This window comes from Diospyros lotus, chromosome 7, assembly GCF_014633365.1.
Source record: "Diospyros lotus cultivar Yz01 chromosome 7, ASM1463336v1, whole genome shotgun sequence".
Lineage (NCBI taxonomy): Eukaryota > Viridiplantae > Streptophyta > Magnoliopsida > Ericales > Ebenaceae > Diospyros > Diospyros lotus.
Window position 1 is genome coordinate 37,400,873 of NC_068344.1, and position 27,155 is coordinate 37,428,027.

The following is a 27,155-nucleotide window of genomic DNA, read 5'->3' on the forward strand; positions in this document are numbered from 1 at the left end:
AAGTATTAAAAAGCGGAGCAATAATGATTTGTGTCCCACTTGGTACATTAGATTCAATGGACAATATTAACTACTATTTCGTCCCTTGTATTTTACAAAGCTGAGCTTTGAGACACTTTATGAACGACGAGCTTCTTTATTCTATTGATTTTATATTGGTTGATTTCATAAATTGATGGTTTGTTCTTGTATTTATTGTCTATCAACTGCAAGGGCGGATCCAGAAATCTATGTAGGGGAAGGTTAAAATTGTTTTTTGAGATATAAAATTACACATCATAAATTTTGGAGTGGGATGAAATTTTTTTTGACTGAATTATTAGTAAAATTTATTATTTTTTATATTAAAAATTATTTTTTAATTTAAATATTAAAAAATTATTCTTAATTGTGAGCGAAACCCAAGGCAGCTCATGCATGGATTCGCCCTTGATCAACTAGTTCAAACTGCTTGATAACTAGAGGTTGACATAAAAAATGTCAATACTCACGTAAAAATAACTTCAACTATGAGTATATGTATTATTTTTATAAGTATCTTGAGGTTATTAACAACACAACTGTTAAATCTTGAATAACCAAAGCCAAACATGTCCTTATAGAAGTTGTTTTATCTGATAGTTTTCTAAAAAGTTATGCTGATGAAAATCTCCCATGACAATGATACATTTCTTTTGATGCTAGAAGGATTGTAATTTTTTTATATTTATATATTTTTATTAATTATTTAAATATTCTAGTGTGATATTTAATTAAAACTTAAAAATTGCTTTTAACTTAAAACTATACACTTTTTAGCTGTGTTTAATAAAATTCTCACTTATACAAGAAAAATATTAAAAAATAAAATTTAAATTTTCAAACTCTTAATTTTAATTAACTTCTAAGTTCTCATTTTTTTTTTTTAAAAAAGTGGAATTTGTAGTTTTAAAAATATTTTTGTCTTATTCATTAAATAAATAAATACAATTATTGAAAATTAATTTTAAAAAATAATAAAACCGAACCGTTCAGACTAGACTTATCCCACGAACGAGATAGGCCCAACCTTGATCGTCCCCAACCCATTTAACATGACTAGCCGGTGATCCTAAAAAATCCTAAAATACATAAGCCGACAACCTGACACAAGTTATTTGAACAATAATATATCCACACAAACACAAGGGCATTTACCACAAGTTGGCCAAAAACTGCCAACAATTCCCTCAAGAGGTTAGTTCCATAGAATGATAGTAATAACAAGACCACATCAAATTTGAAGAGATACATGTCATTGTCATAACCATGGTTCTCCATTAACACAAAAGCACAAGCAATTTTTGACCAGAAGAATGTCATTGTAACCATCCAAGGCGTCAAAAATTATTAGAATCATGCAATGTCAACTTCTTAAAGGTAATTACAAGAAGTAGAAGATAACAAACATGCAACAGAGTTTCCCAAGCAAAAAACAAGAGTTCATGTGAAAGAGTTGCATTCTATGGTCCTGATGGAACCCTAGGCTCATTTCTTGCCATTATTGATGGAAATAGTTGCAGCATGCTCAGAGGAACTTCCTGTATGGCCGCCCTGCATCCTCATCTTGCATGTGCTGTCGCAATGAGTAACACCATGTCAAGATTCGATATAAAAAATGAATAAGTAAACATGTCAAGAGTTTCGTTAAGTTTATGAAAGAATAGAAGACCAATGTAAGGCATACGCTGGGGATGCCCACCTCATACACTCGGGCGCGTCATCCCCAGTGTATGAGGCTCCCCACTTTGTAAAGGTAAAGGACGGTTGTATTTGCGAACACCCCCTCTGGCATGGCAAAGAGAATGTTTCCACAATCAAAACCAAAGACTTTCTAGTCACAAAGGAATAACCATGCTATTTCAAGCATAAATGTATTGAATTTAAAAAAAAAGAAAAAAGAATGAAATGTTTATGCTACTGTATTATGAATGTATATATGCATTTAAAGCATGCAAAAGAGAAAACTCATGGAGCTAACATTTTGATATATGAACACAATGGTCACAAAGTCCAAATCCAGGAGAAGCCCAGTTAAGATTTTGTATGCCTTGATCATAAAACAAACAAAAAGATTGCTTGAAGAGGGAAAATATTATAGCAAGTACTGCAGTTTCATGGCCCTTTCTTCTTTTTTTGGTGGGGGGAGGGGAGACAAATCCTCGTATTTGTTATTATTATTATTATTATTATTATTATTTGTATTTTACCTTGTGGGAACCTTAGAGTTGTTAGCAGATAAAGATACTAAAAATTAAAAAATCAAATAAATATAACTAATCCCATGCATTTAAAAATGATCGTATGTTGTACAAGTATATAAATATAATATAAAACAAGTACATTGAAGGTTTTGGTTTCCTTGGATGATCAAACTATCATAAAGTTGCAGTTAAACTCAAGAAAACTTGGAAAACCAAGTCATGATGGAAAATTTTACACCAAAGAATACAAATCAGAGTATGTTTTGTTAATTACAACCACCTGGAATGAGAAATCATCACAGCATTCATGCAATAGAAGATGTGATGCAAAATACGCTAGAACCAGAGCAATCAAATAGATACTCACAAGACCACAAAATGTCCATCAAATTTGTTTTCTGGTGGCAAAACTTCTATATGGCCAATGAAGAAGCTGTACTGGAATATAAATCAATGCAAGACTAAGCAAGCACGAGAAAAGAAAATGAGTGATCAACAGACCAGGTCAACTAAACAAGTGTAGCTGGGGTTAACCTAACTTCCTAAGAGCAAAACCAAGCATTTTGTCAGGCATCTTAAAATACAAAACAAGGGACTTCCAAGTGAAGTACGATGTAAATGTGTTACAGTGAGGATAAAGGCAACCTATCAATTTCCATGTTAGCTGAAGGGTGTTTGTAGAAAAGGTTAACTACCATAGTCTACTTTCCATCAATGCAAACTCTTAGGATGGCACTTTCTGGCGACAACAGGATGAAATATTTCATTATTCATAATTAGGATCAGCATGGTTTGTGCAAAAAAGTTAGGGCATATACAGAAAATCTTGCACCAAAAGCATCCGCCATCTAAACACACAAGGAATATCCATAGCATCCAATATAACACTTTAACTTACTCTTATTGTGATTCAAATCTCCTGTTTTATAATTTAGTTATGCTGAAGTAGCTGGTTCAAATAAATGGCACTAGAACTTAGGGGCATTAGTTATATTTGAAATTTTAAATGCAGGCACCATCCTTTGCATTACTAAAAACTTAATCTTGTAGAAAGCTTTAATGCAGACTAGCATCTTAATGTAGAGTTATGCACACCTTTGAGGTAACTTTTTTTTTTCTTTTTTGTTTCCATCATGATTGTCTAATCTATTCTATTATTTAAGCAGTCACCTAATTTGGTGTTTGAATCCGTTGATTTCTCAAAATGCCCTTTATATATTTTGTTTTAAAAACACAACAATCAAAAAATTATTTCTTGAGTTGAACCTATGACCTTTTCAAGTCACAATAAGACAGGAACAACCTTACCATTGTGCTAGAGCTCATCTTCATTTTAAAATTTACCTAAAAAGCCAAAAACTAAACTGCAACCACTAAGTGCCACCCCTTGAAGAAGAGCTTTCATTTGAAATTTTCTATTTTTGTCATGATATGCCCTCTATTGATTCCCGTAGGATACACAAAGGAAAGGATAAGGAAGGTTAACTAATTATCTGTTCTAGGATTTGGGGTTGATCTAATCTTTGGTTTTTACTTTTAGAAAGTGCAAAAATCAGTTTAGAATACTTTCTTAATTCTAGTTTAGGATACTTTCCTAAACTTTGTATAGGCAATTTTTTCCTAGTTTTAACTATTGTAATCTTTCCTATGTTGTAATTCCTCAACCCTATGACTAGGGCTGTACTGTAATGTGTAAGATATGAATGAAATTATTCCATTCTCACACCCTCCAAACACTAGACTAGGTAGTCAGACTAAAGTCACCTAGCAAGGATACCCAGTACAAACGAGCACAGGGTTGAATACATAGTAAACCCACATTGAAACTCTCAATGGAAATAAAATCAGTGCGAACAAGAAAAACTAATTTCTCAATTGATGAAAGCATACAACTTGTAGAAATTTCTAGCTTTGTGGTTGAGATCAGTTTTAGCAAGGGTCATTTCAAGAGCAATTTATAGTGGATCCACAACTAGGAAAACAAACAAATTGATGCAAGCATGGTCGCGAATCCAGCACATTAAGAAAAAAGAACCAAACCAGAAGTGAACGCGCATAAAATAGACAGGGAAAAAGGAAAAAATTCTGGAAATTGCAATCGGAAACCTATGAAGCATGAAGTGGAACGACAGAATGAAATATCAGATGTACAGTAGGAGAGAGAAATACGAATTCGCGGACGATGCCCTTGTAGACGAGGAGGGGGAGGGCGATGCCGAAGATACCAACGAGAGCGAAGTTGCGCCGAGTCCACCGGAAGTTTTGCTCCAAGGTCTCCCTCGCCGAGCCCCAGTCCTCTATGAACTTGTTCTTGTGGGCTTCCATTCCTCCCCCCATCTTCTTCGACTCTCTCTCTCTCTCTCTCTCTCTCTCTCTCTCTCTCTAGGGTTTACAGCTCCACAAGGCGTCCGTCCAAAGTAAGTTCACTAAGGGGGGCTATTTTGAGGACTTTTTTTTTTTTCCAAATTAATACATTTTAAAAAGGTTTAATTACATAAACAAATATTTTTTTTGGTGTTTTCAATTTTATAATTATTTTTTAATTTTATCAGTCGTAATATTCAACTTTGCATTTAATTTAATTCTAAATTATCCTTATAACCGTTACATTTTTATTATTAATTATCATCATGACAAATCCAAATAAAAAATATTCATCATATATTATTACATAAACTTAACTTCTCCCTTTTTCTCTAAGAAATCTTCCGATAAAAATAACATTTATAATCAAACATATTAGTTCTCCCATAGTTATCTTCTTGCAATCTTTTGTCTCTCTCCTCTTATCTCATGCACCTATAAAAAAAATCTATAGCTATGAACAAATTGGTGAGTTCAACTATATGATGGCCTCTTTTGTTTTTTTTTTAAATTTTTTTCTTATTTCATTATTCTTCATCCTTTTTAAAAAAAAATTGTTAGTTGATTTGTTGATCCTTTGTTTTCTTTTCCCCCTTAAAAATTGCTAATTGTTACATTTAAATAATTATTTTGATAAATATTATAGAGTTATTAGTACAATTATTAATCTTAAATGACCAAAACTAACATAATTCTTAGAAAATTTAGATAGATTCAGAAGGTGATATTAATGAAAATCTCCCTTTAATATGTGTAGATATATTTTTGTTCATATCAAGAGGATTATATATGTTTGTTAGTTTATTTAAAACTTCTAATTTAGTCTTTTATTATGAGAATCAGAATATGCAATAGTAAATATATATATATATTTTTTTGTTATTTACAATGAAATTCTTATTTATAAAAAAAAAATTTGCTAATTGAATCACTAATTTTTTTTTTTTTTACAAATAAAAGTAAGTATTGGTTCAGCCCTTAGTTTTGTGCTAATCTGAAAGACTCAATGTTACGTTGAAACATAATTTGGAGCTTGTAGTGCTTTAGATGTTTTTAAAATAATAGTTTTTTTTATTAAATAGTCATATATTATATGATCTTCTAATTGGAATGCTACCAAAATTTGATTCTCTATGACTCTACATTATCAATTTTCTTTTCATTTTTTAAGTTCATTTAGCCATCGACCATGATGTACCTTCTTTACAATCACTAATGGACTTTGTTGTTAATGTGAACATTCAGTCTTGGAAATGGTAAACAATATCCACCAAGCCAGCCTCTAGATGCAAGGCCAATTAGTAAATCAATAGAACTGTATAAGATTAGGGTATATGCTCTACCAAGCACACATGCTGGGATAATTTTAAGTTCATGACAACATCATTTGAAACTTGAATCAGGCAAAGGTTACAACTTGATGGCAGTTCAATGAACAATAACTAAAGCCATTATGGGGCCTCGGAAAGATTCCTAATGGGAAAAACAGACGGCAATTTAAGGGCATTTCCTTTGAATATAAGATGCTCCATGCTCTTCATACCTGTCACATTTGCACAAAGAAAAGATGGGAAAATGGTGAATTGCAAAGCTGAAGAAAACGAGGAAGCAGCTGAAACAACTTACTCTGACTTCGAAAACCACATCTGCTGAAATGAACCAAGAGATGCTAATATACTCCCTCCTATCCAGACACTGCATACATGCAGAAATTACAAGATCATGTATGAGGAAGAGGAAACTGCAGTGGCATATGTTGGAAGGCTTTCATTAAAGCTGAAAACTAGCATCGGTTCTTAATTATGTACAGATTTCAAATGCTACCATGACATGCAATGATAAATGAGCCCTGAGGTCTCCATTCCAAGAGAGGCAACAAGCAAAGGACAAATTCAGCAGCAGTAGACAAGACATACATACAAGATCGGTGACTGCTGTGAAACTGCATTTCTCAAATTTAAGCTCCATATAAAGAGTTGTAATAATAAGAACCAAGGTCAACGTAAATGCCGCAAGGGTGCTGACTTATTGCATGTTGACACACTTGTACCATGTAATTGAGAAAGAAGGCATTTTATCAACATATATTCAAACCTGAATCTCCTTTCTGTTGCATTTCCGCTTGCCAATACTTTAACTCTAGCTGCTTGAGGAGACTCCTGGAAATTGAATAAAAGAAACAAAATGAAGTTCCAAGTCCATTAGCTTAAAAACTCAAAAAACAAAAAAAAAAAAAGACGCATTGCAAAAGGCTCCTCGCTTTGTGAGAGTCAAGAGAGAGTTGTTTTAGTATGCAGTCTGCTGTTTTCCCAACTCAAACCCATCAACTTGCAGTCATGAATGGGCAACTTTAATGTTGCTACCAAGGGCAAATAAGAATAATTACAAAGGAGCATCTAACTGTTGATCAACCTTTACATTACCATTCCTATTGTTGAGAGTAGAAATGATAACAGAAAAGATAAATTTAACCCTTTTATCTAACAGTTTAAGTTTTTAAATGAGATGGTAGTTAACAATTCAACAGTAACTAAGCTTCATCCAACAAGAAATAGTAATTTTCTACCAAAGCTGAAGGCTAGAAATGAAAAATCTTAAAATTGAATTAACACGCAACTCTTTTTCTCTAATTAATGACATCTGGTTGAAATATATGCAATAAACTTTTAGAACTACTGGGAAATATCAGAGAAAATGAATGACAAACTTAACAAGGACCAGTCAGTTTGGCACATACACATTCAAGATGTTAATAAACACACACAGATTAGACTGATCCAGATGTTAATAAACGCACAGACTAGACTGACCCAATTCTGGTACATTTGGTTCAAATTCAGACACCAAAAACTGGCTCATAACTTTTATATAATATTCTCGCAGCTGCATATAACTTGCATAGTAAGGAGCAAGCTTACCTGTGAGCTTGTGTTAACAGCCTTGCCGTTGTTAACAGCAAGGTTGCGACCAAAAGGTTGATCTAAACAGCATAACAATCATTTTTACATGAATTTAACTCTTGATCATCTTTTCCCATGGTCATAACTTCTGTAAGGCCCTTACAGTTCATATCATAATTCCAATCAATTTTTTCTTGGTCTTTCTTTGCCTCTTTTGCTAATGACTTCTTTTCATTCCATCCACTATACTCACAAAAGCCTACATTGATCTTCCCATGTGGTCAATCGATATTACTTGTGTCCCAAGCATCTTATATTCAACAGAGGCCAATCTGACCTTATTACAAACAACCTTGTTTGTGATTCTATTCTTCTTGTATGGCCACAAATCCATCATAACATCCATATCTCCGTTACACTCACATTTTGCACATCTTGCTGATTTACTATGCAACATTGTGACATATCACAAAGCTGGTCTTATAACAATCCAATTAATTTTTTAAATTTTTTTAACATATTTTTACCATCATAAAATAAATGCCATGCATTCCATTTCAACTATTCTGCCTTAATTTCTATGGAAAAATTCTTATCAATCTCTCCAGTTTTCTGGATGATTGATCCAAGATATCTGAACAATTCTTTTCTTGGGATGACTTAAATCTTCAAGTCTCACCATAGCATGATCTACTATTTTATTTTTATTAAACTTACATTTTATATATTCAGTTTACAATTATCCACTCGAGTGTTCCACCAGGTCCCTTAACAAGTATATAGCTTTTATTGCTGGTTACCTGGCATGAAACATACTGGTTCTCAGAGACCTTGGTTTCTCTTCTTAATTTTAGCCTAATCACTCTCTCCAAAAGTTCTATAATGTCTCTCATTAGATTGATTCCTCTGTAATTTCCACAACTTTGAACATATCCTTTATCCTCATAAACAGGCACTAGAATGCTCCTCCATTCATTCAGCATCCTCTTTGATTTAAGGATCACAATGAACAATTTTGTTAACCACAAAATTTACAAGAATAGTAATGTCACCCACAATCCAACACTTGCAAATCAAGAGACAGAAAGACAGTTAAGTCACCTGAGCTGCTCATATGACAAGTCGCAGGGAAAAAAGTAAAAGTTATTTAACATACTGAAAAGTACAACCATCCAGTAATGAACTTAAAAGCGCAAATAGTACAAGGAATCATATATTTCAATTAGGTGAGGTAGCAATGCATGGTTAAGTGGGAATCCGCACCTCCAGTAAGTCTTTCTCAAGGCGTTCTTTCAACTGCTGCATTGATGCTGTGCCACCAGAAAGCTGAACCAGAGAGACAAAAAAGCATGATACTATGAATTAACATGATCCGACAATTCACAACAAGATAGCCAGAACATGGATAGAAAACAGATTTCAAAAAGGGCATATAAGTCCATGATGATGAATTCCACATGCCAATTTGTTGATGGAACATCTAAAGGTACATCTACCTGTACCCAATCCTAACACGTCACACACATTATCAGGCTAAAATTAATAGGAGGGAAGTTAGGATATTGATGTGATTGCTTTTCCAATGGGTACATTTACATCTTGATTTTCTTTCTGCTTTCATTTACATAATCTCCTTGTTTCCCATATGTTCAGGGTTCTTTTAAACATGTTCCCTGTTTTTGGGTTCTTAGGGTGATGGCCACAGAAACCAGACGACAAAATCCTTTTTAAAAATTGAAGCAACGTGCAATTCTTTTTCCCTAATTAATTCGGGCAACTTATGGTTCAGGTATAAGCAATAATTTTAGAACTTCCAAAAAACATAAGATATAATGAATCATGAGCTTAACAAGGATCAGTTTGTTTGGAAAATACATTTTTAAGATGGTATTAAACATGCACAGACAAGAACAGTCCTTCCATATATTAATTTACTCCAATGATTAGGGATAAATATTTGTCAGATATCACATATGAAACCATTTGGCATTTTCACTCATGGTGTGTCACATAATTTTTGTAAAATATTTTTCATTTAAGAAAATATTAGAAGAAAAAATAAAACAAAAAGACACTTACAGATATTAGAACAAAAAAAGAAACTTATGTAAAATATCTTTACCAAAATACTACTGAACAGTTCTCTTCGAATATCCACATCACACCTATTAATGCTCTCTAGAACCTGCAAAGTCATAAATGATTGAAAGGAAAATGGAAAAGATAATATATAACCTCATGTCAATGAGAATGAACATGTATATTTCAACAACAAAGGACATACCATTTGTGGCAGACCACGAACTGAAGCAGCAATCTCTGCAGAACTTTCCATACCTGGAATAGTCTGAAATCAAGGACAAGTGAAAAGTAACAAATTAAATGGAAGGAGTACCTTATTATTAGTGAAATTGTAATCATTTGGTTGGTAGTACCTTCTCTTTTATTGCAACAATAACTAGAATAAGCAATCTCTTATATTCTCTCTTAGAATGGATAATTCATTCTCCAGCTAATCCTTTGCACCTTTCACTCATGAGCATTGGTATCAATTGACATATATTGGACCTTATTCTTAATCTCATTTAAAAACAAATAAAAAAAAACTTTGGAAAATTTTTTCCCCAAAAGATCTCTTAAGAAGCAACAATATGAATATTGGAAGAGACACAGATACAGGGATTTGCAAAATCTAACAACATAGACATCAAATATATGCAAGAGAATCTTTTTTTATATTTTTTATTAGAAGTACTTAGGAACATGATAACCAAAATATTGAAAAGGTGCTACTAATCTAATGAAGATAGCATGCAGCCCACGTGATAACAAACAAATACAACTAATTCCATATGAAAGTTCCATTCATTTCATAATAATAACATAAATGTTATTCAACATACAAAACAAAGAAATTAAATATATTTTCTGCAGTTGTAATAAGTTATTTTGAGTTTTTTATTCCTTGAAAACTGATTGTACATGGATTTAGCCCAAAGTAAGTTCTATAAATTCCATTGAGAACACAACTGAGTTGCAGGGCATGTTAAACCCATTTAAGTGCTCTTTATGTGCCATACGAAAGAGCTACAATTAATTAAGGCAAACAACTGGGCAGCACCCAGCCTCTCTAACTTTCTTTTTCACTCCCCCCCTTCCCCGTACCCCCTCAAATGAATATCTTAAGTGTCTTGACCTCTAAAATATTGCCGTAATTCTATTCTATCCAGTTACTAACTCAAAACATACAAAAACAAATTTTATACTTTGGAAAGAGCATTCAAAAAGGCATCATTTTGAGTAACTAACCTGAACCAAAGATGGATTGAACAAAACATCAGGAATCTTGAATCTGTCAGCTCCAATTTCTATAGTCCTGGTTATGCAAACCAATAAAAATAAAGTGGAATGCATTGGAATTTGGAAATAAGCAATTGACTAAGTGTAAACTTGATAACCATATCAGCAGCAGGAACAAATTGGGAACAATGTGAAGCAAATATCAGAAAATAATGTAAGCTCAGTCTAGCCAATACATAAAAGGCATCAATCCAATGGTATAGGTCGTGCACTCAGAGACCCAAACCGATGGAGGGCAGGGGTTTAAAATACAGCCCATAAGGTTAAAGGATTTAGGGTACTACTACCTTGTTTGAAAATAAAAGGGAAATAGAGCACACGGTAGAACATTCTATAAGAAAATTTCCAAAAAAAAAATAGCATGAGACTTACTGCCCATCAGGAAGCTCATATGGTGTCATAGGAATATTTGCATAGGCACTCTCTGAAAGGAAAAGGACAGGATAAAAAGCATTTCTGATAAAATCTTCAACTATGAGAACAAAAAAGAAATCCATACCAAGTATGCATTAAGCACAAAAAGAAAATAAAACGAAATATTAATAAGGCAGATCATAATAAAATTCAATAAGACCTAAAGCACATTAACAATGTCAATATTGATAAGAAGTTGCACAATCAAATTTCATAGAGCTGGAAGATTAGTCTGTATGCTGCTTTCAGACAACATTGCTCTTTTCATCTCCCTTACATTGAATGAAGGCTCAAAATTCCTCCCACAACAGAGATGGAGCACACAAGGACTTTTTCTAAGAAAAGTGCAAAATTCATCGACACACACAGATCATGCAAATTACAAGGACATTGCAAATGGTTCACTGTGTTTCATAGTTCAAAATGCTCAAAAGATGAAGGATATGTATTATTATTGAAAATAGAAGAGCTAGGGCAGAAGTTCTCCAACAGAGTATACTTGAGGTAGTGTGTGTATGCAAATAAATTTTAAAATATTCTGAGGCCACCTTCCTATTGTTAGGGTTGACTGTTTGGCTTGACGTTGAAATGGTTGACACACATTCTTTGACTGTAGTATGCTGTTGAATATATATACTGTTCTCACTACAAACCCCAATTTGTATCCCCCTCCCCAAGCCAAGCTAACTTCGTACTCCGAAATATTGGAGTTCTTTGTAAGGAGCTGGCCTAATAAATCAAATGAAATTCCAATAGAAGACAAGTTTTATCAGGGCCAGTCTGAAAGAGAAAATTCACTTTCAAAAATTCCAATTAACATAGATTCCTTCAGAAGCAAAGTTTGTACTCTATAGCATGTCCATGGTCCACCTTGTGACCCCATCACATATGGTGACTCTAAATAAAAAAATTATAACATTTAAGACAAATTTTTTATGTCTGGCCGTCTGGCACACAACTGTCCATGGAGTATGCATTTCATGGTATAGAATAGTGGCACATGCCCTCATGAGAATCCATACAAGGTTGTCTGCTTGATTTCAGCATTTACTTTGCAACCATGAGGCCTTTTCTCAGTTAAGTATTCCTCATTGTTAATAGTACAACAGCAAATCTTATTTCAACACAACTTAAAAACAACCATCAGTCTAATGCCATCCAAACTTCCCCTAAAAGAGCACCAAATTTGAAGCATGAACATTTTTATAGGTAGTTTATCATTTTAACATATGCAAAACAAATGCTAATATATCAATACATCAATATATTACTACCCTGCCAACTAGCTAACTTATTATTTTTTATAGCTAGCTCAATGAAACTCAACTAGTGGCTAGAGTATTCACTTAGAAACCAACCAGTGAAATTATGGTTTTTCCTCCAAGAAACCTTTTGGTTGCTTGTTGCAGAGAAAAAATAAATGAATAAATAAGAAAGGAAAAAAGAACTTTTAAGGCATGAACCAATAATATTTTTCGATCAACAACTCATTAGAGAGAGAGAGAGAGAGAGAGAGATTCTACAATACATAAGTGCATCATCAGTGCATATGTTTTTGAACATAAAAAATATGTAAGATGAGTTTCTTGGCAAGTGCAATATTGTAAACATAACCTGGCCTGACCAAAAGCTTGCAGAAGGCTTATACGTCAATAAACAATGTGGTTGAAATTAACATCATGTCAGCAAATTAGTTGAGTAAGGTGTTAATTTCACTAATTTAAATGCAACTAATTAGTCATTTGTTCCACTCACAATTTGAGTACAAATTTCCTCTTTTGCATATAGTTGCTTTTCTAGAAATAGTTCATCATCAAAGCAAACAATAAAAAGGAAACAAGGAAAGCAAACTCAAACAAATGGAAAATGGTACCAAATTCCAAAGAAGTTAACCACATAACAGATAGAAGTAGCAGTAGAAAGCAAACCATCATAAGGAGTGTCTGGTGCTCTACACACAGATTCCTTAATATCACTGGCGATTACCCTCTGTTACAGAAAAGAGAACGTAAGAGCAGAAAGTGACAGAAAAAGAGGAAAATTGTGGTAAATCACACACCTGTGAGAACAGTTTGTAACTTTCTGTTGTATTTGGAAAATCAAGATCCACTGTCTGAAAACCAAAATAATAATAATAATAAATTCCAAAAAGTCGTGAGAAAATTGCCCACCAACTAAACAAAAACAGCAGCGCTACAAATGACACAAGCAACAACAACAACAACAACATATCCAACCTTTATCCCACTATGTGGGGTCGGCGTCGGCTACATGAATTCTAGACTTCCATGTATTTATGTCTTTTGTCATATCTTCATTTAGAGCCATACACTTCATATCAAACTTTAATGTCCCTCCCAAAGTCTTCTTGGGTCTGCCTACATCTTTTTTTGACTAATTGTTCCATTCCATCAACTCTCCTCACAGGAGTGTCTTTTGGTCTTCTTCTCATATGACCAAACCATCTTAGTCTAGTCTCTCTCATCTTCTCCTCAATTGGCACTACTCCTATCTTATTTCGAATAATCTCATTTCTAATTTTATCTTTTCTTGTATGGCCGCACATCCATCTTAGCCTTCTCATCTCCACTATGCTCATCTTTTGCTCATACTAGTATTTGATTGCCCAACATTCTGAGCCATACAACAAAACTTACAAATGACACAAGCATCAACAGAAAAAAGACAGCACCAGTTTAAGAGAATTACTCTTCCTGACACTTCTATAGAAGGTATTACACAGTATAGCTGGTTCAAAGTTCCCACGGTAAGTGGTTTAAAAATAAATAATAACACTCCTTGATCAGGTATACAGGCGCAATTATACTAATACAAAGTAAGGGGAAAAACACACATAGAAACATGTGCATCCACACAATGACTGGTGTGGAAAGCATAATTCTTGATAATGGAATGAAAAAGAATTAACCATCTAAAATGGAAATATACAGTAATAAAATAGGTCACTGATAGGCCTTACACTCAACAATGATTAATTAGGATACATGCCATATTTACACCAGATACAAGCTTTTATGTTCAGTATCCAAATCCATTAACATTCTACATAGTAAGGTGGTTAATGTAAAGATGGAAATCCACGAATACCTGAAACTCTCCAGGTCGAATCTCCTTTCTTTTAAAAGCATATCTGGGCTTTATCTGGAACAAAGTACAATTTATGTTAGTAAAAGTATGCAAATGTTAACCTCCTCAAAGTTTTAAAGAAGTGAGTCAAATGACTCACAGTGAGGCCTTTGCTCTCCAAACTTTTCATCAAGCAATCAGTAAGGAGTTCTCCACCAATTGGCGAGAACAGCACAGCCTATTGGCAGAAAAAAACAATATATCAGGAATAGCAAACTGAGATCAAATTGCAATCAGCCTATTAGTGATTAAGCATAATTGAACACCCTCAATAATGCCTGTAGAAACACTACTCAACCTGACTAGCTACTTCACCACATTCTTCTGAATTTCTTATTGTCACCTTAGCTCCTGGTTCAAATTCTTTTCACTTCCATGTTTGACCCAGTTCAAATGTTCAATTTGCACATTATGGCCACTGCTTCAGGTTTTCATCACCAGTTTTTTCTTTTGTAATAAGCAATATAGTCCACAGGAAAAATAAAAAAGAAGAAGAAGAAGAAAGACAGCCCAAGAGGGGGGAGGGGAACCAGAAAAAACAAGCAGACCCAGCCTCACCCCCGCTCACTATTGCAACTGAAAAATTATACAAAGAAAGTAAAAAGTAGTGGATGGAAAAGGGACTTTCCTCCCTCAACCAGACACAAAAGGAGAAAGAAAAAGGAAAAGAAATCTATGTGATTTATACCTTATATATTTCTCTGATTTTCTTGTAGGTATGCAAAAGAGTATTCAAGTTAGAGAAGAACACTAGCACCATAGATATTCCCAAACCATCTTAATCAATATTTCCTCATTATCTTAAAAAAGAAGCCACCCCTCATCATCTTAAAATTCATCCATTCCCAACCCCATGTCTCCTAATTTCACCACATCTTAAAATTCATTTTATATTGGTGGCTAAACATGTTTGTCTACACCTCACAGGCTTCAAGTATTGCACTTAGTCAAGCAAAGCAGCCATCCATTGAAAGAAAGTTGCTATCCCATTTCCCAATTCTAAGTACATCATAGCAGTGATGGGTGCCATATCCAGCTATCTTCCTCGTGCCTGGTGACGGAATGATTCTCAACTGATCCAAACAATGCAGTCATTAAGTCCCAACTCTCCATCCCGGTGATTTTTCCTGAATAGTGGCAACCATACCATGCCCCCCAGGTGAAAGAAAATACGTGTCCTACTTGTGCGGCCTCTACTTACTAAATCTTGTCATATTAATGTCCAGGGATACAATCACAAGCATTCCAGTCCATGAAACCATATGGAGATCTTCCTCTTTACCCAACACCTTCACACTAGTCCCTGTAATAAACAGATCTAAATTCAAAGTATGAGCCATAATTCAATAATCCTATAATCAGTCTAACATTGAATGTCTCATTAATGTATAGATAGCCTGTCATTTTACTTCCATTTATCATGTGTCACTGCCAAGAAGAGACAATGGCGGATTTCCTGGTTCGATGTGAAGCAATAGTCCACGGTAGGAAAGTAGGAAAAAGAATAGGGAGAAGTAGAACAGAGGGAAGAGAAAAGAGAGAAATAGATATTCTTCTTGATATTCGATAATGATCTCCCGAGGCCTCAGGGAGTATTTAGTATTTACAGGGTCTTAGGGTGATGCTGCCACAGCAGATCACTTCCCAAATGGTTGCAACCGTCTCTTTTGTCCTATTCTCACCCAGCATGTGCTTTCTCTCTCTCTTACTAATTCTCTAATAGAAAAATTCCCAAATACAGCAGTAAAAGAAAAGAAATTACAGAAACTATAATAGTAAAGGAAATACAAAGAAATTATATAAAGGAGTCACAGCCACTAAGAGAAAAACAAAATCGCTGTAATAAGACTCGATCCGTGACATCATGCATTTTATTAGATACTATAATATATTGAATGGTTTTGTTAGCCTACAAACCTTTCTACATTTCAGTAGAGATCTCTCTACTCAATATTAAAGCTTTCTCCGTTTGCATTTTTCATACAATGTCAAGGAAAAACTCCAATTTTATTAAAAGTTCTACGCACACGTAGCCCCCTACAATAATCACTTTATCATGCATTCCTTTTCCCAACACCTTTGCACTAGTCCCAGTAATAGATGGATCTAGCTTCTTACTTAGTATGACTCATATGTACATATAGAGAAAACAAAAAACTACACAAACATCATCTGAGTTAAACAGTTGAAAGCACTTCTTCGGTCAAGAGGAATACCTTTTGAAGAACATAACCATCATGTACAGGAGCAACGATTGTTGAGCCTCCACCACTGACATAGTAAAGAACACAAATTACTGTCAGTTATAGAAATGATCGTGGAATTAGAAAGTCAAAGGTACCCAACAAATCTCATAAATGCTGTAACAGATTTAGAATTGGCAGTTTGAAGGGTATCAATTCTGGAAAGTTTGTTTCAGCAATAAATTGATTTTGGTTCATTCAACTTAGCTTAAGGCACTGTTTGTTATTGTTGCTCACTGCTCAGGACATGATAGCTAAAGAATTGAGAAGGCCCAAAGACTTTGCTCAACAACCAAGATCCCACAGCAAGCACACCCTCTCTAGTAAGTAAGGTGTTGAATGATTAGATAATCAGGGATAATTAGATTATAAATCTATGATAAAGATCATAACTCTAACAATAATATTCTGCAGCTCAAGAGAGACTGAGAAAGGGCCTTTTAAAAAGAAAGAATTTTATATAGTTAACAAAGATTCATGTCCTGTAACATTAAGAAAACATCACATTGAATTCTCTTTTGAAATATCATTTTCTATTCATCACAAAAAAAAAATCTTAAATATATGTAAAATTCTTGTGTAAGTAACATGCAGTAAAATATTTTCCCAAAAGAGCAGTGAGCCAAGAGTCATTTTTATACACTATTTTATCTCGATCTGAATTTCTTTATCCTTATATTTCCTTACAGAACTAATTTTCAGGATATGCATTTAAATATTAATTTTTCAATACATCATGCGACATATAGGGCCATTAACAAGCTACAATGCCACATCAATTTCTCATGCCAGCACTCTTAATTCAAATACACTTAAATCAAGAAGTGCGTAAGTGATGATCAATTGATCAGAACTTATAGGCAACTTAAGAGTTTTTATCAATAGCTATTTTGTTAATAAATTTCAGAATAAAGCATGCAATGACATTATATCTGTATGACATAAAAACTCACATGAATAACAGAAAAGTAACATGGCTGCATGTGGTGTCCAATATGAAGTGGAACAAAAAAAAAAAAAAAAAATCCAGTGATTCATAATTGATAAGTGCTATAGAAACTCCTACCTATCAACAACTAAAGAGGTAGCTCGTCCTGAGGCAAAAGATGTGAGAACCTGGAGTTCCCAATAATTAGGTTATTTGTACCACATTGAAGACTCTATTGATCTCACAAAATGTAGAGAAGAAAGTAGATAATGAATGACAACTCCCTCATTCGCTTCAAAAATTGATTTCCTAAATTTAGACTTGAGGATGGAATGAGGATCGTACAGCATTCTTGGCCAAAAATAGTGCAGGAACTTTGTATTTTTCGAACATAAGCTCTGCTGTCCTGTCAGAAATGTAGCAAGTTTAATTGCTGAATACAAAGCATATGCTTCAAGCTATAATATGTAAATCAGGCCACCTTGAATAAGACAATTAAATTTAATTTCAAGAACAATAATTAAATTCCCCCTAAGGCAGGAAAAAAAAAAACTAAGATCTCTACAAGACAAGAAACACTGAAGTTGATTTGACGTTAGATAATGAAAAATAAAAAAGAAAAGGATTTGTTCAAACTAACTATAAGTTGAAACTTCATAGTTTATATCCTTGAAATTTGAATAAACTGATTTTCTTTTCTTTGTCCTCAACAATATATGCCGTTATTGAGAAAAGGCTTGAAGGGGATCAAATTGTAGAAAAGGATATTGGGGCAGGACAATAACTTAAGAACCTACATGATTGTAACTCATGGCCAAAATCCAAAAGACTTTAGATGGGGTCACCACCACCCAAAGGCTGACAACATAAAGTGGGCAATCCTAAACTTCCTAAGATCTTTGATTTTGTTCTCCCAAATCAACTACATGAAACCTAAGGAGATCAAAAGCCAAAAGCCAAGCCCGTACTCACCTCTACATCCTCTAATGAATAAAGGTACTCTTTAGCACTACTAGGAAACACCTACTCAGTCTGAACAAAGTGCCAACAGCCACAATTCTCTTGGCAACAAATAATGAATCAAAAGATGATTATTGGACTCTACACGTTTGTTGCACTTGCACATACAGAAAATTAACAATAATTTGACATCGCGTCAAAATTAGAGGAAAAAATATTAGATAGGTGATCTAGATCTTTGATGATATAGAAACTCTCAAAGATAAAATACTCATCTACGAAACTTTCAGAAAGGGGGATCGAGGAAAACTTATAAATAGAAACCAAGGTGTTCCATGACTGAAAGATCAATAAAACAAGATATATGTTTGCTAAATACCTGATAGAAAGGTCTAAAGATAAACAAAAACATTTTACTTATGCTATTTACAAATTTAGCAAAATCCTAAGACAAAATCCCCAAATAAGTCCTATAAAGGGTCTTAAAATAGAAGGGAGACAAAGTTCCTCGTATACAGGTTATTAAAGAGATGTATAACAGAACAGAAATGTACATGATGGCATGTGGAAGAAATACTAAAACATTTCCAACTACAGCTGGATTGTATAAGGGTCTGCATTCAACCTTTTTTATCTCTTTGCTAGTGATGGATGGACTCACTAAGCACATCCAAAAAAAAGGTGTCATGGTGTATGTTATTTACTGATGCATGGTCTTGGAAGATGAATAAAAAAAAGTCTCAATACTAAACTAAAGGTATAAAGGGCCACCTTAGAATCCAAAGGCTTCAACTTAAGCAAGTCAAAAGTCGAATATGTATGCAATGCAAGTTTAATAAAAAAAACAAAGTGCGGATGATGTTATGGTGAGACTTAAAAACCAAGTCACACCAAAAAAGATCATTTCAGATATTATAGATGAATTATTTAAAAGACAGAGATTATTGAATATCTTATTCATAGAATTAAGACAATAATAGTAATAGAGAAGTGCTTCTAGCATTTTGTGTGATTGTAAAATTCCTTTATATCTAAAAGAAAAGTTCTATTGAATATAAAATTAGTTCTATTGTATAGTACAAATTTTAGGTTAAAACACCAAGAAGTGAAGAAGGTGAGCATAACTCAAATGAAATAACGGTGGATATGCAACCATATGAGAAAAGAGAAAAATAAAAATAAGATTATCTGTAAAAGAGTGGCTACCATTTAGAATAATATGTGATGATTTGGTTATGGGAAGAACACCTGGGAGAAAAAAGAATGAAATTGGAGAAATTTGTAATAAGAGAGGTAAAAGATGACTGTGCAAAACATGAGTGTAACTGAAATAAAAATGTCATTGGGAATGAGCAACCATTCAAGAAAAGGCAAAATAAGAAACAACATTGTACATAATAAGGTTCAAGGACCACCTATTGAAGACAAGATGCAGGAAATGTGATTCAAGTAATATGAAGTAGGACCAGCCAATGGTTCTGAAAAACCAGTTGAATCAACCAATCCAATCTGGTTCTCTTAACAATGGTTTTGGTCAAATATAAAGTTCACCGACTAAGATAAGCTGCAAGTGCAACAACTGTGGTGGATATGAAGCAGTATCAAATTGGATACCTAATTGGATCATTTGGATCATTTGGATCATTTTATTATTTATATTTTATGCATTAACAGTTGTATCATCACAATCAAATTTCATCTAAAAAAAGATGGGGATCAATCATATATAAAATCAAATTAATGGAAGGGTTGGAACAGCCAGCTCACTTCTCTCTTTGTTGTTGACTGTTGGAAGATGGTTCAGCAAGTAGCATTGGATGTTCTTTTGGATCAATCAGTAGGCAATCCCTAAAATTGACAAAAGCAGCCAAATAAGTATAAATTTACAAAAATACTTCAAAGACAAAAAAATAAAAAGACAGTTAACAAATACGAGCAAAAGAAAGGAAAAAGAATATAATAAAAAGAGTTCTTTAGTCAATTCAAGGGAGATTGAACTTTCTGGAATCATGTGATACCTGTTCTATTGTGTACAGAGATATCTCTAAAATTTTATAACCAGAAAACAAACGACACCGTGATAAGACGGAGGTTAAAGCTTGAGAGTTAACAGAACAAAGGACCAAATAATTGGCAATGTCATAAAAAAGAAGAATAATTTGCTAAATAGCAGAACAGAAAGTGGAGGAATGCAAGTGCTATAACACATCAGTGCAACAGACAATCATTAACTCATCCTGAAAAACAGGTTTGGGTTAAGCATTATTGACCATCTGGTATTGGTTAATTGGATTTATGAACGGGAGTAGAGTTTACTAGACTAACATGCCCCCAGCTATTGCAAGCAATAGCATGTATTAGCAGTCATAGCAACAACAATATACCAAGCCTTCATCCCACTGTGCTGTCAGAATAAGCAAGGAAAATATATGGTAAAATAAGAAAAAAAAATGACACTGCAGCAAAAACAACATACAGAAATGACATTTCTTCTCTTTAAACAAGATCTCCCATTTCCGCATTCTTTTGACTATATCCTAGAGATTCTAGACTGACTCCATTTCTTCACAAGCTTTGCAGCTAACAATTTAGTTGCCCAAAGTATTCTCACCTGAAGATATGGATTTTAAGAATGACAACAACAGAATAAAATTCATTGAAGGATTTGCATTCTTTCAGATGGACACCATTATTAGTAGAGCATCATCCTAAACTCTAAGAATGCACCTTATTGCCAATATCTCTTCCACTTTTTTGTAGCATCCATCAGCTAAACTCTATCTCAAGAGAGATTTTGGATTCCAATGGGAGTTGTGGATAACATTGCACAACTGGAATTGCAAAATCAATGACTTTGGAAAATAGCATTAACAGCTTAGGAAGAATTTGGCAAACAACAAGATGAAACTGGCTTATTTAATCAATTATTTGAGTCAAATGAGTCTTATTCTTGTTGATTGTGTTGCTTTCTATTGCTCATGTCAGTCATCTCTCATTAGATCCATAATTTCATCAGGGTAGATTTGCAACCTTGGATCTTAACATTATGTTAGGTCATGGAGAAAAGTAAAAGCCAATCTAGAATAATTGCTTCATAAACTCAAACTGTTCAAGTCCCTTCTGAATCAAAGCAAAGCAAATGAAGACATAGATGGTGACCTATGAAGCATGGATACAGCACACGGGACATGACATTTTTCAAAAAAGTAAAACACGGCATGGTTGGGATTATTCTTTTAATGGGCCTAATAAAGAATCAAAACTATATTCCAAACTCATAAATCAAAACTATATTCCAAACTCATAAATATGCATTTAAAACTCATAAGCCAAAACTTTAAATGAATAACTCTAATCTAACAGCAATCAACTCACAGTCCAGTCGTCTTCTCCCCTCACAATCTAGTCAATGTTTAATGAGCTAGAGAATAGAAGCGTGAAGGGTATGAAAACTAAACAATCATGCAATCAAAACGGAAAAACAAAAGAATCATGCAATAGCCAAGTTGGAAAACTGAAGAGTCAAAAGACAAACCCTTATTTTAAATCTTTGAAGTGTCCACATAGGGGACACACATGTCCCCTCCCATATCCTTTTAAAAAATATAAGAAAGTGTTGGGCATGCCATGTGGGCGTGTTTGACATGTATCAGAGGTGTGTCAGCATGTTGGAGTGTTTGACACACCAACAATACCAGTACGGCAGCACCTAGGGAGCGTCCATGGTTTATAGATGGTGATAGAAATAAACTACATTGCTATAATACAAGAGGTTCCCAGTATACGCCCAAGAGAGGCTCCCAATGTACACCAAAGACAAGTACAATAAGTTTACCAGATAGGTTAAGACAGAGAAAGAAGTTGAAAACTCTTGGTTCTGGAAATTTTAAACTATGCACCATAGTAAGTATTTAGGCAGGTTGGAGATGGTGCGCTCCAAATTACCACTAAAGCATAAAAAATTTGAAAAATAACAAGATAAGCCTTAAATATGCCAGAAAAATTATATTTTACTACTTACCTAAAGGTATGGTCCCAGATGCTGTCAACTATATCCCAGTCAACAACTACTCCATCCTTTATTGGTGATAACACCTGATCAAATAGCATAGATTATAATCACAACCATAAAGGCGCATTAATGAAAAATTTGCCTGAAATGCCCCAATTAACATAATAAACAAACTCACCTCCATATGATCCCGACGGAATCCTAATGCCTGCGATCCAACATATAGCTTGCGTTTTCCCTTGACATTCTTAGTCTCTGTAACAGAGGCTGAGTTCTTTTCAGGATTATCAGAGTCATCAACATCCATTTGATCAATCGATCCAACCACCTTAAAAACAGACATTATGCTCAGCAAAGAGTAATAATAAAATCTAAGGAAAAGTGAAGAGAAATGAAAAATATTGGTCTCCGTTCAAAAAGAAAAGATGTAGAATTGCTAGAAACCAAAAGATGATTCCTAGACCACACCTCTAAGAAAAGAGAATCAAGTACAAGGTATCATTAAGCACATATAGTGTCTTGGCCAAAAAAATTGCAGGCAATGATTATTAGATAAACCAAAGTAGTGATTATTAGATAACCACTATGCCTGGATAAACTGACTCCAAGAAGACTTCTTTCAGTGGATTTATGACCTGGACACAGTAATGAGGGCTTTTGAAAGAAAAATTGCAGGCAGAAGGCAGCCAATTTTAAGGAAGTGCATGCCACAATAATTTTTCACCGATGACATATGCAGGATCAGATCCAAACCACCATCACAAGCCTAAATGTATAAAAGGACAAAAAAATATCCTCCGCCCCTTCATCCAAATGAGACCAAGTATTGAAAATTGGATATGTATTTTCCTTCATTCAAGCAGGATAAACATTCAAAGAACAAGGACTATGGCAGTTCCACCCATGTATAAGGTGGTACCGACAACAACAGTCACAAGCTATAACTGACAAGTAGGTTCGACTGCATGGATTCTACACCTCCAGCACACCAAAAACAAAATTAATTAACAAAACTATATTCATAATGGTGTTCAGCATTTAAAAAAAAAAAAAAAAAAGAGCTAACCAATCAATTTCTCCTCCAATTAGAAACTCTGTAACTTCTCCAACAATGGGCAAAGTTGGACAACATACAATTTCATGGTTAAGGCATCCAACTGCCAAGTGCCAAATAATTCACCAAGAGAGGTACTCAAAAAATTATAACAGCTTGTACTGTTTTAGATGCCATAGCATATGAATATTTGACAATCTAAAGCAGATTTCTTCAGCACCAAGCAATAAAAGACTATATTTTGCAAAATGTGAACTTCATGCACCTATGCCATAAAATGACCCTTGAATTTCCACCTGGAAGCTGTATATAACATGGCGTGCCTATCAAGAAACAACTAGTATGTTACCATCTAGCCATTAGTTTCCCAAACCAATACAATCTTACAGAACATTTTACCCTTTCTTTGTTTGTCATATAATATGTCAACCTCAAAGCGCATTGACAAGAACCTTGTCCCTCTAATGGTTAAATGAGACTAAAGTGTGCATACCGTGACTAAAATGTAAGCCAAAAAGTTTAAGGAACTCAAAGCCGTTCAAACCTTTCCTAATTTAAAACTGCCTTTTCGAATTGTTTGCTTACAAGCATATTCAACTCAACGCAACTAAACATTTTCACAACTACTTACTGTGAATGCGCACACAATTGATGTTTAATCTCAAGTCAGTAAAACATCATAGGAAAAAGTCTTGCTTCCTCCAAAAAAAGGAACTAAGGAATCCAGGAAAATCATGCTTACAGAAGGAAACACAGCTTTGGGGGCGTCTTCACCAGCATAACCACCCTTACAGGTGTGCGAACCTAAGTCTACGACTATGGCCGATACTTCATCTGTCAACAAGAGCATAAAATAACATCAATGTTCCACGAACCGAAATACAATAAAGCAAAACCAATTGCAGGAAATGCGTGATACTCACCTCCTCCATACATGATTACAAGCTTTGATTGCTGAAATTGAGACTGAATAGCTCCCCAATTCCACCTTCTTCGTCTTTGAACTCTGTCGGGCTTTGTTACCCGAGGTATTCGGATTTGGGTTGCAACCGATGCTGGGTTAGAATTTGGACAATGTTGGTCCTATTGTCGTGAAATCTGCATGTTGGACAAACCCGAAAAAGTCATTAGTTGAACTGATAGCATGAGAAAAGAATTAGCCCAAAAAGGAAGCTCTACGCTTCATTCTCTTCCCCTCTGCTTCAGAAATCAAAAACCAAAAAAATCAACCAAAATGAAAAGGAAAACTATTAGCCCAAAAAAGTAAAAACAACACTCAACCAAAACCATCTTCTTCGACCTTCAGCTGAGAAAGGAGGGGAGTGGAGTGGAGGTAGAGGAAAGAGTAAACCGAAAAGCTGAGAGAGAGAGAAAGAGAGAGAGAGACTGTTTAGCAGACGAGAGAATCCGAGAATTGAAGCACCGATTCACCAAAGCAGAAGCCCTAGATGATTTTGCCGCGAATGCCCGACGAGCAAGTGTGAACTTAAACTTCAATTGAGTTCGCTTCTTTGGGTTTGGGTTTGGGTTTGGGCCATGGAATTGGATTTGGGTCCGTCGCTCCAACAAGCCTCCTAACAAAGTGCTCATTTCGCCCGCCGGGTTTAACATTTTGAGGATAGGATAAAATTAATAAGAAAATTATTGAATTTTAAGTTATTATGTCTTTTCCTTAAATTTGGACTATTTTTAATTTTTTTTATTACCCACATCAAACTTATAATTTCATTCCAATTTTAGACTAACGTTCGAATCTATCAAATTTTGGTACAATATATATAGTGAACTTATATATAAATTCAACCTAATATATAAAATTTATATCTTCATTGCATATTTTTTAAAAAATGGAAACAAAAGATAAGACAGTGAAAAATTATGATAAACAGAAGCTTTTTAAAGTAGTTGTTTTGAAGTTTTCAAAACATTTCTATTTTCAAAATACCAAAAAAAAGGTTAAAAAGAAAGTTTTAAAACTGTTTTTACAATTTCGAAAATATTTTAAGACCACTCCATAATATTAAAAAATGTTAAAAATACTTTTCCAATTTAAAAGCACGCTTTCGATTTGAAAATGTATTTGTGTTCACGAAAATATTAGAGGTGAAAAAAATTTCATTTTTAACAAATTTAGACCCAAAATTATGTCTCTAACCTAATTAGAGATAATTTTTTTTCATCTCTAATTTAAAATTTTTAATTTTTTCTAAGCATTTGTTTAAAAAATAAATTTAAATTTATTGTGAAATTTATAATTATTTTAAATTTGAATAATTATTTTTTATAATTTTATATATTATAAATTATATTAAAAAAACTTTATATGTTTTCTAATTATATCTTACTCCAAACACTTACGTTTCTTTTTTTTTTAAATATCTCTTTTATATTTATATTTTATATCGTATTCATTTCTTGTTTATGCAACTTAAGTGAAAAAAAACTACTTTGAGCGATTAATCAAACTTATTTATTTCATTTGTTTCGATAAAAAATCTCAATTGATAGGGTAAAATTTTGATTTGAACAATTTCAATTCGATTTGGTTCAATTTTTTTTCAAAACCCCAACTCGGACCGGTTTCAACAAGCATCGATGAATGTTGAGCCTAAGTAATGCAAGCTTATAGATTTTGTTGTTTAATCAGCCTGGTATTTATAAACTCCATAACCGTTTCTCATTCACAACTATGCAATGCAATTCTCTATGAAAGTGCAATTACATACAAGTAATGCCAAAAACCCTAATTATATGGCATGCATTGCTGGCTTTAAACCTACACTTAATCAGTTAAATAAGTGAACTTGATTCTCTGCCAGGCTTGGGGGGGATTACAGACTCTGCTGGGAGAGGCACCTGAATCATCTCATCTCATCTCAAGCTTCTTCCACAGAAAGAGAGCTCTTCTGATAATTGAATCGGCCGAAAATCCTTCTGCGTAGGCACTGATGGCTGTCAACAGGCTTGTGAATTTCTCCCCGTCATCCTGTATTTGCACAATCAAACCACTGGTAAGATAGCTGGGAGAACATAGTTTCACTAAATGCAAGGGGCGCAGACATTATTCGTTGGTGGATCGCTCTAGGTCGAGTGCAAGTGCGAGAAAACGTTTGATATGTTTCAACTCTTCAAAATGATAGCCAAAGGGGGCGCGACGAATTGCAAGGAAGAGGCATGCCAAGGAAGTTGAAGAAAAATGACAAGCACGCACAAATGGTTCCAAGTAAAAGAAGAGATGGCAATTTGCAGAGATGGATGAAGATAAAACTGCAAGGCAGAAGATTGCTTTAACATTTTCTGAGAGGTCTGTCTGCGACCAAGGGACCATTCGCAAAAATTACTATAATAAATTTAAAGTCTTAAGACACCATTGATAAATATATGGTTTGCCAACAAACAAATGCAGAAAAAAAGTAAAGAATAGCAGTCTATATTATGTGAGTGAAGTGAATAATTGGAATTCTCCAGGAGTGATGAAAATGAAAATGGGAAATGAACCAGTTTAAGTAAGGGCACACTGAGAAGACTTGCATTTGCTATCATTAACAGCA

The 27,155-nt window shown here is 34.1% G+C and overlaps 3 protein-coding genes across 15 annotated transcripts in view; all 3 read right to left on the reverse strand.

The window, feature by feature from the left end:
* Nucleotides 1-1,255: 1,255 nt before the first annotated feature.
* On the reverse strand, nt 1,256-4,624 carry LOC127807010 (uncharacterized). The gene is made up of 2 exons (XM_052344672.1): nt 4,392-4,624; nt 1,256-1,594 (listed from the first exon to the last, which is right to left on the reverse strand). Exons 1-2 carry the CDS (start codon nt 4,557-4,559, stop codon nt 1,547-1,549), a joined length of 216 nt encoding a protein of 71 aa, XP_052200632.1. The 5' UTR covers nt 4,560-4,624; the 3' UTR covers nt 1,256-1,546.
* Nucleotides 4,625-5,873: 1,249 nt separating this feature from the next.
* On the reverse strand, nt 5,874-25,090 carry LOC127806375 (actin-related protein 4). Of its 9 annotated transcripts, none has more exons than XM_052343609.1 (21): nt 24,992-25,090; nt 24,528-24,702; nt 24,347-24,438; nt 22,729-22,878; nt 22,560-22,633; nt 20,306-20,386; nt 17,924-17,984; nt 17,717-17,766; nt 16,624-16,678; nt 14,508-14,585; nt 14,369-14,422; nt 13,320-13,373; nt 13,189-13,249; nt 11,219-11,270; nt 10,796-10,862; nt 9,771-9,833; nt 9,609-9,671; nt 8,750-8,812; nt 6,681-6,745; nt 6,213-6,281; nt 5,874-6,129 (listed from the first exon to the last, which is right to left on the reverse strand). In XM_052343609.1, the coding sequence occupies exons 2-21, from the start codon at nt 24,538-24,540 to the stop codon at nt 6,084-6,086; spliced, it is 1,311 nt and encodes a 436-aa protein (XP_052199569.1). In that variant the 5' UTR covers nt 24,541-24,702; nt 24,992-25,090; the 3' UTR covers nt 5,874-6,083. The 9 variants fall into 9 exon arrangements, 5 of the variants coding, with proteins under 5 accessions (XP_052199569.1, XP_052199571.1, XP_052199568.1 ...); XM_052343611.1 differs by having other exon boundaries at nt 24,905-25,055; XM_052343608.1 differs by having other exon boundaries at nt 24,886-25,053.
* A 1,168-nt stretch (nt 25,091-26,258) lies between these two features.
* The window catches only part of LOC127806169 (uncharacterized), a 34,719-nt gene continuing 33,822 nt past the window's right edge, over nt 26,259-27,155 (reverse strand). For all 5 annotated transcript variants that reach the window (XM_052343267.1, XM_052343271.1, XM_052343268.1 and 2 more), the window contains one exon: nt 26,259-26,590. In XM_052343267.1, the coding sequence (XP_052199227.1) occupies nt 26,471-26,590 (120 nt within the window). In that variant the 3' untranslated portion in view covers nt 26,259-26,470. The remainder of the gene's footprint in view (nt 26,591-27,155) is intronic.